At 41.8% G+C, this 14,161-nt stretch overlaps 1 protein-coding gene across 2 annotated transcripts in view; it reads left to right on the top strand.

Moving 5' to 3' along the window:
• The window catches only part of ehmt1b (euchromatic histone-lysine N-methyltransferase 1b), a gene marked incomplete at its 5' end in the record, with an annotated part of 30,262 nt that overhangs the window by 12,283 nt on the left and 3,818 nt on the right, over positions 1-14,161 (top strand). Inside the window, 20 exons of one of the 2 annotated variants that reach the window (XM_084572560.1) lie at positions 1,008-1,251; positions 1,380-1,528; positions 2,270-2,422; positions 4,239-4,310; positions 4,468-4,570; positions 5,240-5,374; positions 5,624-5,901; positions 8,020-8,252; positions 8,380-8,595; positions 8,691-8,773; positions 8,896-9,002; positions 9,127-9,249; positions 9,462-9,563; positions 11,077-11,181; positions 11,274-11,428; positions 11,527-11,697; positions 11,956-12,100; positions 12,196-12,273; positions 13,110-13,225; positions 13,782-13,868. In XM_084572560.1, coding sequence (XP_084428686.1) covers positions 1,008-1,251; positions 1,380-1,528; positions 2,270-2,422; positions 4,239-4,310; positions 4,468-4,570; positions 5,240-5,374; positions 5,624-5,901; positions 8,020-8,252; positions 8,380-8,595; positions 8,691-8,773; positions 8,896-9,002; positions 9,127-9,249; positions 9,462-9,563; positions 11,077-11,181; positions 11,274-11,428; positions 11,527-11,697; positions 11,956-12,100; positions 12,196-12,273; positions 13,110-13,225; positions 13,782-13,868 — 2,855 coding nt within the window. The remainder of the gene's footprint in view (positions 1-1,007; positions 1,252-1,379; positions 1,529-2,269; positions 2,423-4,238; positions 4,311-4,467; positions 4,571-5,239; positions 5,375-5,623; positions 5,902-8,019; positions 8,253-8,379; positions 8,596-8,690; positions 8,774-8,895; positions 9,003-9,126; positions 9,250-9,461; positions 9,564-11,076; positions 11,182-11,273; positions 11,429-11,526; positions 11,698-11,955; positions 12,101-12,195; positions 12,274-13,109; positions 13,226-13,781; positions 13,869-14,161) is intronic. The other variant, XM_084572561.1, reaches the window with a different exon arrangement.

Raw genomic sequence — 14,161 nt, forward strand, 5'->3', positions numbered from 1 at the left:
TGTTGATACTTTTTAAGCTCTTTGCTTTTTGTAGAATTCAAAAGATTATCAGAAAAATCATATAGGGACAGATTGTTTATTTAAAGTCAATCAAAGCCAGGTGAAGATAGGTGTGTAATATTTGAAAGGAGCTGTATCTGAATCTGATCCTCAACACAGGCAACGTATAATAATTTATTAAAGTGTGTGCACACTCAGGTTAGGTTAACTTGGGTTATTCAGCTCTTTTTATCTGCAATGTGTCCCTTTGGTTTCAGTGACATAGGATTGGTTATATTTTTTTAAAATGAAGTTTAGGTTGCACACGTTGATGTGATTTGTTTGGTTATTCATGAAACCTTAACGGGGTGTGTCGACTGTAGAAAGACGCATCTAACCATGCCATAACATGACTGTTCTATTCAGCTACAGCATATACTTGTAACCAGTTTCATTTATTTGATGTCATTTGGGCAATTTGTGGTGATGTGGTCACATTTAAGCTACTGTTGAATGAGCTAGGGTGTGTTTTGGTTTGATGAATGATTCTCAAGAGCAGCAGTTGTGCAAACCTGCATATCAGTTATATAATGTGTACTACCTGATATAATAATATGAACTGAACAAATAGTATATCAAGATAAGTACAATCTATGCTCAGTTCATACACAGAATAATGAAGTTGATGCATGTGTTAATAATTGAGTTTATTATTTGTATTACAATTTATTTTAATATTAATTTACATAATTATTCAGTAAAAAAATAATACAGTATGTTGATATTGGCTCTATATAATTTTGATAGAAGAAGAAGAACAATGTTGAGCTTTTGACTAGGATTGTTTTTATTGTAAAGCTGTGTGCTCACTGACTTCTTGTAGCAGGATACACAATCCTGGACATAAAAACTTTGAAAAATGGTTAAACCAAAGAAAAGACAAACCTTACCCAGTAACGAATTAGATTTAAATCTAAGCAGGACTTTGCATATTGATTCTAAATGCTTTTGGCTCTTGTCCCCTACAGCTTCTTAACAGGGAATTAAGAGAAGCAAAGAGTGCCAAAGTGGAAAAAATGGAGACTCAGCCTGCGCCTGATGTGCAGAAATCCTCACAGCAGTCATCTGCGCAGAACCATCTACCTCAGAGTCCACCAGATACGCCAGCTTCAGCACAAAGTGCTACGTCAGCTTCACCAGCACCTCCACCACTTCCAGCTCCTGCAGCTCCTTCTACTTCTCCAGCTCCTGCCCCAGCCAAGCACCAACTAGGTTAGACAGAATACATTCATACATAACAAATTGTAACATACTTTATGAAAAAAGTGAAATAAGAGCAGAGCATAGTGTCTGGTGGCAGTTTGCTGTAAATATGTGTGGTGTACTATCATGCTGTGCAGGCTCTTACTCAGGAGGGTTGTCATTCCGTAAGAAGAAGAGGAGGATGGGAACGTACAGCCTGGTTCCCAAGAAGAAAACCAAAGTGCTAAAGCAGAGGACTATGCTTGAAATGTTTAAGGACCTGCAGCAGTCTGCCAAGAGCCCACAGGTCTGCCCTGCTCACATTCATTAAAACGCAAAGTTATACAGTTCATGTAGTCGCTTGGCTGAAATCCCAGTTTGGAACAAATCAAAATTCTTTCATTTGTCAGCCTTTAAAGTGCACCCTAGAAACCCTAGTTTATTCACACTTTCACACATTACTAATTGTACTGTCCTCAATTCATCAGTTGCACCATAAATAATCAGATTTATATTTATGTTATCAACATAATATATGTTGCCAAACAACTTATGCAAAAACTTTGCTGGTCTCCATGTATTAGCACGACCCTGAAGACACAGAATTCCTGTCAGTTTAAAAAAAAAAAAACTAATTGTGTTTTGTACCCGAGTGGCTCTAAAAGTTGAAATGGTGAATACATAAAAATGTGGATGGAATAGCCACCGTTTGTGAGAGGCCAGGTTAAATACATGGTTTTATGGCTGTTTAAATGTGGGCATTTATAAGACTACTAGTAAAATACATGTTGGTCGTCCCAAATGGCTGGAAGTCTGGAATATTATAAAGACACAGATGCTGATATTGTACACATGCCAATTCTGACAAATTAATTATTACACTAGGGTTTAACAAAAGAAACAAGAGCAAGGACAAGCATCAAAGACCCAGTCTATAGAAGTATCTATTTATGTAAAATAGTTTTTAAATCTGACCGGACATTTGATGCCAAAATTCATCACTACACAGCTTTTAGTTTGCTTAACTTTATTTGTTCTTGTCTTTTAGACTAAAGAAGTGGAAAATATAAATGGGGAGAAGATGGGAAATGGATCTGAGGAGGAAGAGTCAGAAGATCTGGAGTCTGAGGAGGAGGAACGTCAGCAGCCTGCAGAAGAATCCGTCAGTGCTGTCCAGGAAGCGTCTGAACCCGTTGCTCAGGTTTGAGATCAGATGTTTTTCCCATCTCACATCACTTGTGGTGATTTCTTGCACAACTTGAGGAACTCTTAAAGGAAGTTTGAGTTACTTGATGATATGATCATGGTGATATGATAAAGCTTTTGTGTCTTTGGATCAAATGTCCATCACTTCTAATCTTCCCTTCATCTCCAAAATCCTTGAAAAAACAGTTGCCTCCCAACTCCATTCTCACTTATCCCATAATAACCTGTATGAACAGTTCCAGTCCGGTTTCCGCCCACTCCACAGCACTGAAACAGCACTTGTCAAAATTACCAACGTCCTCCTTATGGCAGCTGATTCTGGACTCCTCACCATCCTCATCCTCCTCGACCTGAGTGCAGCCTTCGATACCATCTGTCATACCACCCTCCTCAACAGGCTGTCTTCCATTGGGATCACCCACACTCCTTTAGACTGTTTCACATCTTACCTCTCTGGCCGCACTCAGTTTATTCAACTTAAGTCCCTTAAATCCATCCCCTCCTCCGTCACTTCAGGTGTGCCCCAGGGCTCTGTCATGGGGCCTCTACTCTTCATCATCTACCTCCTCCCCCTTGGCAATATCTTCCGCAAATTTAATATTCATTTTCACTGTTATGCAGATGACACCCAGCTCTACCTTTCCAGCAAACCTTCGTCCACTCTCCCACCCACCTCCCTTACTGATTGCATCTCTGAAATAAAAACCTGGTTCACCCAAAACTTCCTTAAACTAAACAGTAACAAAACTGAGGTCCTCCTCATTGGCACCAAATCCACTCTATCCAAAATCGACAGCTTTTTAGTAATGACAACTCCTCCGTTTCACCCTCCCCCCAGGTTAAGAGTCTGGGTGTCATCCTTGACAGCACACTATCCTTTCAATCCCACATCAATAACATTACTCGGTCTGCTTACTTCCACCTACGTAACATTAATCGTCTCCGCCCCTCCCTTACCCCCCACACTGCCGCCATCCTTGTTCACAGTCTTGTCACTTCCCGTCTGGATTATTGCAAATCTCTCCTCTTTGGCCTTCCACACAAATCCCTCCATAAACTTCAACTTGTCCAGAATTCAGCTGCCCGCATCATAACTCGAACCCCCTCCATTCACCACATCACTCCTGTCCTTCAAGAGCTTCATTGGCTCCCAGTTCAATTCCGCATCCAATTTAAAGTCCTCTTGTTTACTTTCAAGGCCATTCACAACCTCACCCCCCCATATTTGTCTGATCTCCTCCATGTTCCCACTCCCTCCCGCTCTCTACGATCCTCTTCCTCCATGCATCTGTCTGTCCCTACTGCCCGTCTTACCACCATGGGGAGCAGAGCATTCAGCCGCTCTGCTCCCCGTCTCTGGAATTCACTACTACCCCAACTCAGAAATATTGATTCATTTCCCCATTTCAAATCACAACTCAAAACATATCTGTTTAAAACTGCCTATTCCACCTGATGACAATTGCTCTGCCTTTCTTTTTTTTTTGTTGTTTTTATATATATATTTTATTCTTCTGCTGTTTTTTCTTATGAATGTATGTACGGTGTCCTTGAGTGCCAAGAAAGGCGCCTTTAAATAAAATGCATTATTATTATTATTATTACTTGTGAATGTGGAATAAACACAAAGCGACTTTTGAGTCGAAAGTTAATTCTGCTGTCTGGGAAAAGCCATTTTCCCCAGGTTTTGTCATTGTCCAAAAAGGTTGCTTATTTGTGAAGTAAAGTCTTGAATTTTCATCTAGGTAATGGTATTGTGTCACCTATGTGTTATACTTTGTATTGAATGCTGTTGATTTTTCTTGGTGGAGGTGAAGGATGAGCAGGAGTCTGAAGAATCTGGAGAGGAAGAGGGAGAGGAGGAGGGCACAGAGTCTGACTTGGTAAGACCCTTTCACCATCATTACCTAAACGACATCAAAGTATTAGATCTCATCTCATACCGCCTCTTTTGATAAAGACAAAACGTATGTAAGTGCAGTTAAATATCTAATTATTGCTGTATTGAAATAATCTCTGAACTTCACCCTTATGTCTCAGAGCACAGAATCTGGTCTGAAGAAGAAGCTGAAAAAGAAAACAAAAGCAGACAGCGCCTGGCTCAGGCCATCCAGGAAACGAAAAAGGAGGATGAAGGCCAAAGGTGAACATTGTCCCTCATGCTCATATCTTTACAGTCATCAGCCACTAACTTGCAGTGCTCATGATGAATGATATAAACAGGAAATGCTCTCTGTTGTAACTACATTCATTTATCTGAAGATTTTGTGCTGCATTAGACATGTCAAATTTGAAGTCCTCCATTCATCAGTTACATTTCAAACTATGTTAGGATGCTTTCACATCTATATGTTGTTTCCAATTCAGTTCAAACTAATTACAACGTTGCATTCAACCTTGGTTCGGTTCGTGTTCACAGGGCAGTCGTGGCAACACAGTTCAAATGCTGTGTTCATAGCAACCCAAACCAATTGTCCTGGCAGGGAAACGCTCCCTGTTTTGTAACAATGCCTTGACTTTAAACCCTGACAGTTATATTGACAGACAAGTACAAAATGTGTCACGTTTTTCCGTTCACTTATACTCTACATACAGTGTCAGCTGGTTGCACCAGTTTTCGGTTCTAAATGTCTACGTTCTTTGATTGCTTGGCCGAGCAAGAATAATTTTTTTTTGCTTCTTGAGCTGTCTTAGAAACATTCCACCAAGACTGAATTATGACACTGTCTCTACATTTTCCACTTTCTTCACTTACGCAACGTTTTTTGGAAATTCTTAGTGTTTTCTTAGTGTTTAATGTCCTTGTGCCTAGATCCAGATCCCGATCCAGAGTCGGTGGTTGTTCAGCCTCAGGCTTCAGCTCAGGCCCAGGAACGTGATGACAAGGAGTTCACGCAGATTCTCCCACCAGAGCCTGCTGACCTCAGCAAGCCTTCACACAACAAAGGTAAGCTTAGAAGAAATGAAGAAAGCCATTAAAAGGCAATATGTAACATTCATATATTAAAACAATTGACAAAGTGGGGCAACATGTTACCAGAAAGTTGTGGTGTTGTTAAAGAAACTCACTTAGAGCTGCAGACTGTTTGCTTGTCATGCCACTCAGTAGGTTTGGGGATATTTCCATACATATTGGGAACTATTAGATATTAATATTTGCGGTTCATTTAATAAGTCAAACTTTGGTACATTTCAGACACTTCAGGGTCAGTGGTCGAGGAGGCTCAGGAGCTTCCACTGTGCAGCTGCCGCATGGAGACCCCCAAGAGTCGAGAGATTCTCATTCTGGCGGACAGGAAGTGCATGGCCACAGAGAGCGTTGATGGACAGCTAACTCGCTGCCAGAGTGCTGTGCTAAAACATGAAATGATGCGTCCTTCCAACTCTGTTCAGCTGCTAGTTCTGTGTGAGGACCACCGCAACGGCATGGTGAAGCACCAGTGCTGTCCCGGCTGTGGTTTCTTCTGTAGAGCCGTGAGTACACAGTCAATCAGTTTCAGGCCTGCCGCTGCATCTAAATCATATCTTACTGGGATAACTACAGTTACCTGACAGCCTTTGTCTGAACAATTTACACAATACATTGTTCTGTAATTGGTCATAGCAAACAAAAAGCCCACCGTTCCTGGACAAGTGAAATGAGTCATTTACGCTTAGCCCAAAATAATATCATGTATGTCATTTAGATAACTGGACATATTACATAAATGAGATGCTTTTTCAGCAAACATGCTTGTTGTTAAAGTATCCATGAGCAAATCATTATATTGTGAATTGATCCAATAAATAACATTTAAATTTGGGAACTAATTTTTCTAGCTTGTTTAAGACTGAACTGTTTTGATGGCTCTCTCACGGTAATGGTCCAACTGGGAAGCTCCTTTGAGAGCTACATATCTTCAAGGGATTTTTTTCATTTGCATTTGGGCTCAAAAGGCTGCACTTGACTGTTTTTTGCACAAATGGTGCTATCAGCCAGTCACCACACCTATATTGTTCAACGTTCCTCTTATCCTGATAACGTACTTACTCTGAAGTAGGAACTAAAAAGAACTGAGTTGTACAAGAACAATTGTCATTTCCTGCAGTGCAGACACAAAAATGACGGTCTTTCTTTAACAGTTATGGGTCATGCAAAGGTCCAGAAGTACCTTCTGTGTCTTCATTAACCATTTAACTTGGTGGTGGTGTCCATACAGTGTCATCACATATCTTCATCAGAATCAGAACTCCTGTGTGTTCACACATACGAGGAAATTGATGTGGTGGTTATTACAATAAACATAAAAATAAGTTCAGGAAATTGAACAATGATGAAAAATACGATAAGCTGTGTTTAAGCTGTACTGTACATATTGTGCATTAAGAAGGTGTGTATTAATAGGCACAGTGTAAAGATACAAATGTGCATTGAGGTGTGTTAATGCAACGCATGAGGCTTAAAATGGCTGTGAGACAGTCTGTGTGCGTGCGTGAATGCTTCCTCCTTCTTCCGCTTTAGCGGTCTCAGTTTTACTGTTAAGCAGGGCTTGTCATTGTTGTAACGCACCCTGGTGTGTGATGGTACACAACCCAACAGGTTTAGAGAGTTTTAATTTCTGCCCGTATGCAGGCCCTGGGCTGCTCGGTCGACGGTGCAATAAGCATTAGTGACTGTAGTGATCCATTATGTTCTCCTCTGTGGTTAGACTTTTAATAAACTGTATTTGGGGAGTCCATGGGTAAGGTTACCTTTGTTCAAGTCGCCAAAGACAATAACTAAGGAGTCCTGTAGGTCTGCTCCACACACATTATCTGGTAGGCAAGCATGCGCTGTGCATCCTGTGTGGCTGCCAATGGTTGATGGTACACACCGACCTGAATGAATGAGGCAAATATGTCTGTGAAGGTTCTCAGTCATCCAGGTCATGGTATATCCAACAAAGGTTCAAATGAGGCAAACTCACTGGGAGAGTCAAATGGTTTGCAATTTATGAAGAATGATTCCAAATCAGGAGAATAGTGTCGCTGAACTCAGTCATATTATTGCACCTGCTGCTGTTGATGTAAAAACAGTTTCCTCTGCCTTTCCTCTTCCCTGATAGTTCTGTGTGGCGATCCACTCCAAAGAGTTGGAAGCCAGTCCTGTATCAGTCCACATAGCCAGGCTTACGTGAAGCAAGGGAAGGAAGGAAAGGACAGGAAGGACGGGAGATGAAGAAAAGTCTGTTTTTACCATTAGCACCTGAAGTTCATTCATTTTTTTTGTTGGAGACAAAGGACGGCACGTTTGACCAGAATGTCCAGTAATTCCACTGATGTAGCGACATAGGTTGGAAATAAATCCACTGGGGCTGAGTCTCTAATATTCATAACTCTTCTCTGGTATAAGAGCTCCTGATAAAATTGCAATATCCTGTGTTAAAAGACAAAGCAAAACAATGTGCACAAACACACAGAGGCAGCTGTAGCTGGCGCCACCTTGGCTTTACTATACAGGACAATTTATTTCTCACCCACTGTAGTCCAAAGTTAATCACAAAATTGAATCATTTCAGATTGAAACCACGTTTTGCACAGTTTTCTTAGGGACGTTTTGTTTTTCCTCTGTAGGGGACCTTCATGGAGTGCCAACCAGACATCAGTATCTCTCACCGCTTCCATCGTGCTTGTGCCTCAGTCTTGAAAGGTCAAAGCTTCTGTCCACACTGCGGAGAAGAGGCCAACAAAGCCAAGGAGGTCACCATCGCCAAGGCCGACACCACATCCACTGTCCCCCTTGCGCCCGCACAGGGGCCTGCCACACCTGGGGCCCCGGAGGGTCGAGCAGATACCACCACTGACAGGTAAAATACAGCATGTAGTGGTATCTCGTATCTAAAACGTTTAAATATTTATTTATTTATTTTTTTCAGAACAAAGTACAATTATTCACGCTGCGCAACTGAAAGACTTTTTTCACTTGTTTTCCAGCTCTTCTTGTCTGGCTGTAGGGGCTGAAGTCAGTGGCAGGGCCGACAGTTCACTGTCCATTCGTTCTTCAGATGGACTCGACGCCTCTGCTCTACCTGGGTCGTCCAGGACGACGCCCCTGCAGACCGTCATGGCAACAACAGCCCCATCCACGCTAACTCCAGGACCAACCAGAGAAACTCTAGAAAGCATACTGGTGGCTCTCGACACAGAAAAGTAAGCGGGGCCACTACAGCGTTGCCTTAATTCATCAGAATGACCACAAGCCTACAAGCCTAAATTCATTTTAATTTTGTGCTTTCTTTGATCAGGCCCAAGAAGCTGCGTTTTCACCCTAAGCAACTTTACCTCTCTGCCAAGCAGGGAGAACTGAAGAAGGTGTTGCACATGCTGGGTATGTAAACCCAAGTCAGGCCTTTTAGAAACGGCTCAGATTTCTGTACCCATTTTCCTCCTTTTTTTCTATAAATGCATCTCCTGTTTGTAATGTAATATTTTCCTTCCTTTATCTTCCAGTGGACGGTATCGACCCGAACTTTAAGATGGAATCTCAGAACAAACGCACCCCTCTGCATGCTGCATGTGAGGGAGGATACAAAGACATCTGCCACATGCTTGTACAAGTAAGATTATATTTCAAACTAGCCCTATGCTGTATTACTCCAGAGGAAACGGAACTGTTTTAGATCTTCACATTATAACAATACCAGAAAGGTACTCACACAATTTTAACCTGAATGACTTCAGGCTGGTGCAAACTTGGACATGTGTGATGAGGATCAACGGACTCCACTGATGGAGGCCTGTGAGAACAACCACATGGAGGTAGTCCTGTACCTACTGAGAGCTGGAGCCAGTGCCACGCACAAGGTAAACCTGCTAACAGATCATCAGCAGCTTTAGTGATGAATAAAGTCAGAATGGAATTTGACCTTACCATTTTTCCTTAATTCACTTTGATTTAATGTGTTGAATTGGCTCCTTCTTCCTTAAGAAGACACAGTCTCATCACATGATATGTCTATTGTTGGAATATGTTTACCTTTAAACGTGAGAATCATTCTATCCTCTGCTGCATTCAGGATGCTGAAGGATTCACGTGTCTCCACCTAGCGGCAAAGTCTGGTCATTACAAGATTGTTGAGCACCTTCTGTCCTCAGGAGTGATCGACATAAATTGTCAGGTCAGTACAGCAACACTGAAAACAATAGTTTGACATTTTTGGTAAAATAATTTGTGTTTCTCAATTTCTCAAAATAGTGGTGGTTTTGCTTTAGTATTTTTTTATAACTGCGATGCTGGCAAACACCCTGCAGAGACATTAGGAAGTTACTCTGCCTAGACAGACATTAAACTGCTGTGATACAATTTGTTAATGTGACGTTTTAGAAAGTGGTTGATAGCATTTTTGAAGTTTTAGTCTTTTAGTCAGGTCTAAGCCACCTTACTGCTGGCTGTAGTTTCATGTTTGCACAGCACTTAAAAGAATGGTATCAACCATTAGAGAAGAGTATTATCTAAGGTAAGGAAATCTACACTGATCAGCCACAACATTATGACCACTGACAGGAGAAGTAAATGACATTGACCATCTTGTGACAATACAATGTTCTGCTGGGAAACTTTTGGACCTGGCATTCATGTGGATGTTACTTAGACATGTAGCACCCACCTAGACCAGACCAGGCACCCCCACCCCATAGCAATGACACTCCTTGAGGGCAGCAGCCATCCCCAGCAGGATGCAGCCTGACACAGGCACACACACAAAAATGCTTTAGGAACAACTCAAAAAACATGAAGAACAGCACAAGGTGTTGACCTGGCCTCCAAATTCACTAGATCCTAAACTGATCAAGTATCTGTGGGATGATCCACAGACCCCTCCCCTCAACCCATAGGACCCAAAGGCCCCCACTAACAACATTCTGTTGAGAGACACCACAGGACACCCTCAGAAGGCCCATGTCCATTCTCTGATGAGTCTGTTTTGGAGGCACAAGGGAGACCTTCACCTAGGCAGGTGGTCATAATGTTATGCCTGATTAGTGTGTAAGCATAAATAATAAAGTTCTGCACTGCGGAGATTTTTAATTCCACTGATCCTTCGTCTTGAGGTCTGTTTGCTAGAAAAACCATATTTATAAGCTTAAAGTTTCCATCAGGATACAAGTTTACATTCAGTTAACATTCTTGTCAGTCCATGCGTTCATTTTGGGACGCAGCAACAAAAACTCTTTGCCCTGAGCAAAGACCTCTAGTGGGACTGAACAGACAAAAAAAAGAATTTAATCTGAGTGAAAAGTGTCTCTTTATGTAGCAATGATGGTGTTTTCCTGAAGTTGAATAAAATTATTATGATCAAGTGCACTTTGATGCCAGTAACTTAGATATAGACAGCTGTGGGAGTTGTGCAGAGCTGGGAGGAAGGACTGCATTGTGTCTGATGTGTCTTTGTTTGAGATATCTGACCTTGCTCTAAGCAGAGAGACGTCGCAACAGTTGTGATGTAATGACCCAGCCTCTCCTCACACGAACCCTTGTGCCAAATGGAAAACTCTTTCAAGTTTAACAACAGTTCTCATCAAGGACTGGAAAGTAAAGGCTCCGTTTGTCCTTTGAGATGCGGGAATCGTCAATATCTTGTTGTGCTTGTGCAGTTTCAGATTTAGTTTAAATGGGTTATTTTTCCACAGGATGATGGAGGTTGGACAGCTATGATCTGGGCCACAGAGTACAAACATGTGGACCAGGTGAAGCTGCTTCTTTCTAAAGGAGCTGACATCAACATCAGGGACAAGGTTTGCAAAGACGTCTGTTCACGCTGCATTTGACGGGGTTTGCAATAAAATGACATAATGTGTCATTGCTGGTTTATGTTGACTTTTTCTAGGAAGAAAACATCTGCCTTCACTGGGCAGCGTTCTCTGGTAGTGTGGAGATCGCTGAACTGCTGCTGAACGCCAGCTGTAATCTGCAGGTCATCAATATCCATGGAGACTCTCCCCTACACATCGCTGCTCGGGAGAATCGCCTGGAGTGTGTCACGTGAGTTACCAGCTCCAGAAAAAAAATAAAAAAACAATAAATAACATTTTATCTTTTGGTCAGTAAAGGTCAGTAAAATGTGATCCTTGCCTCCACAGACTTTTCCTGTCTCGAGGTGCAGATGTGTTTCTGAAGAACAGAGAGGGAGAAACTCCTCCGGACTGCTGCAGCCACAACTCGAAGGCCTGGGCCGCCCTGCAGGCCAACAGGAAGGAGAGGGATGCCAAGAACATCAGGCTCGGTCGAGCAGAAGAGAAAATTCTTCACAGGTTGAAATTATACTGCGCTTTCTCCATCAGTGGGTGGGATAGAGCAGGCATTCACTTCAGAAATAGCTGTGTTAAAAAACGCCCTGGGCTGTGGAGGGGAGGTCACAGTGGGAAATGGATACAGGTAGATGGCTAAAATACTATCTAGGATGGCCAGGTTGAGTAATACATATGTGCGTGAAAAAGGAAATGTTACCCTGCTTTTTTTTCTCTTTTCTTCACTTTGACAGCCCCTGACCAATGTGTGTCTCTTTACAGGGACATAGCTCTAGGCCAGGAGAGAGTTCCCATTCCCTGCGTCAACTCTGTCGACAGTGAATCTTACCCAGACGACTACAAATACATCTCAGAAAACTGTGTCACGTCCCCCATGAATATAGACAGGAACATAACACATTTACAGGTGAGCTGAAAGCCATCTGATCGGGGGCTGGATGTCTTCCCAGTGCTTGCAGTGTGAAATGACCAGTATTATTTTTCTCTGTCTGTGACAAACAGTACTGCGTCTGTAAGGAAGAGTGTTCTGCAAGTATTTGCATGTGTGGACAGCTCAGTCTTCGTTGCTGGTACGACAAGGTAAGGACAGAGTCTTCTTTAACCTGATTGAAAGTATGCGGACACACTAATAAAGTAACATTTAGCAAAGATAAACTCATGTGAACAGTCCTGTATTAGTTCGGGCACATGCAGGCGTCCAGTAGTCAACAAGGACAAAGCTGTGCAATGTTTTTTTTTTTTTTTAGTTTGGTTTTAGACTCTAAAATAACTTTATTTCATTTGTAATTTAAAAAGCAGGATATACTGAACAAGTAAATCTACCTTTGGTCCTTTTAATGTATGAAAAAAAGAAAACAGGAAGAGAACTAAATGAGAAAACAGTCGTTATTAGACATAAAACAGGAAGTTTTTGTAGGTGAAGAAGTTGTTTTTTAGCCAATCATTTTATAGCTGTCTATGAAAAAACTGTGGTCAAACTGGACCATGGACATGACTTGGGAACAATATGCAAATATAATTTTAGAATTTAAGGTACGTCATCTGAATGTATCTCTTTTTCGCCTTAAATATCAGTTGTTTCTCCAGTTCTCTTTTCTGGTTTTAAAAGCAAACTTGAAATGCCAAAAATGCACCGACCTTTAACCATGGACTGCGGATAATATCTTTTTTCTGCACAGCAATGAAAAAGCAATAAAATGTCAGCCAAGTGAGCACCAGCATAGTTAACGATTGACTCTGCCGTATAGGCTGCAGCTAATTCTGGTAATAAGCTTTGTGGCTGTGCGTGCGTGTGGGTGCAGGTTGGCAAAACGGGACCTGTGCAGGATTCCGGTTCACGTACCATTTAGTACCAATGCAATCTCAACACCATTAAAGATATCCAAATAACTGTACGAATATTTTGTCTCGTTTAGAGCGGCTGCCTTCTGCCTGAATTCTGCCGTGAGGAGCCTCCTCTCATTTTTGAGTGTAACCACGCATGCTCCTGTTGGAGGACCTGCAAGAACCGGGTCGTGCAAAATGGACTCAGGTAATTGAAATGCACAGCCACAGATGAAAAGAAATGATTGAGCTTTGTTAAGCACAACATTGCTTTGAAGAAAAGCACATCTCTGTATCTGTAGACGTTCTCTTTTCTTCTGTCGAGTCTTGGTGTTGGTCTTGGTGTTTCAGTAGACAGAATTGAGATATGAGAACAGACAGACCAGCTTAAATCCCCCCAGGTCATTTACAGCCTTTGAAAATGTTCTAAACTTCTCTGGTGGATGGATGGGGATAAAATGACAGATAGTAAACACCTGCTGTAGCGAGGAAATATGGTGTTGACGACCCAAGGGTAAAAGGTAGCATACATATAAAGAGCTTTAGGACAAAGTTGACTAAACTCATTTCAAGCAATTTATTTCATCCATGAACATTTTAAAGGCTGTTGACATGGGTGGAATAAACTGAATTTTAAGATTAGTCAGGTTGGTCATGAAGACATATGTGTACTAACTTTGGGCAAATATATACCAGGAAGACACGTCCTTTTTAATGTAACTAAATAAAAACAGTGTTGCTCAAAGATGTTGTGAATCTTCCAGGACCAGACTTCAGCTCTTCAGGACCAGTAAGAAAGGCTGGGGTGTTCGTGCACTGCAAGACATACCACAGGGGACCTTTATATGCGAGTAAGTCAAGCTTTTATTTCTCAGCTTTTTTTTAATTGGATTTTTTTTCTCTTGCCCAATGAGTCAGTCTTCATTATTTCCCGACATCTCATTTTCAGAGCTGTTAACAAAGACCATATAGAGCAATGTGGCCATTGCTTGCGTCCCCACAGACCTGTTGGTAATTAAAAAAATATTTCAGACTGACGGGGGCTCTGTGTGTTGTGTCACTTTTACCCCAGTGTGAAAAAGCTGCTACTCTTACACATCCAGCTTCTGTATCTCTCCTCCCAGGTGGAAGCAGCGCAGACTGT

This window comes from Chelon labrosus (genome assembly GCF_963514085.1).
Source record: "Chelon labrosus genome assembly, chromosome: 22".
Classification (NCBI taxonomy): domain Eukaryota; kingdom Metazoa; phylum Chordata; class Actinopteri; order Mugiliformes; family Mugilidae; genus Chelon; species Chelon labrosus.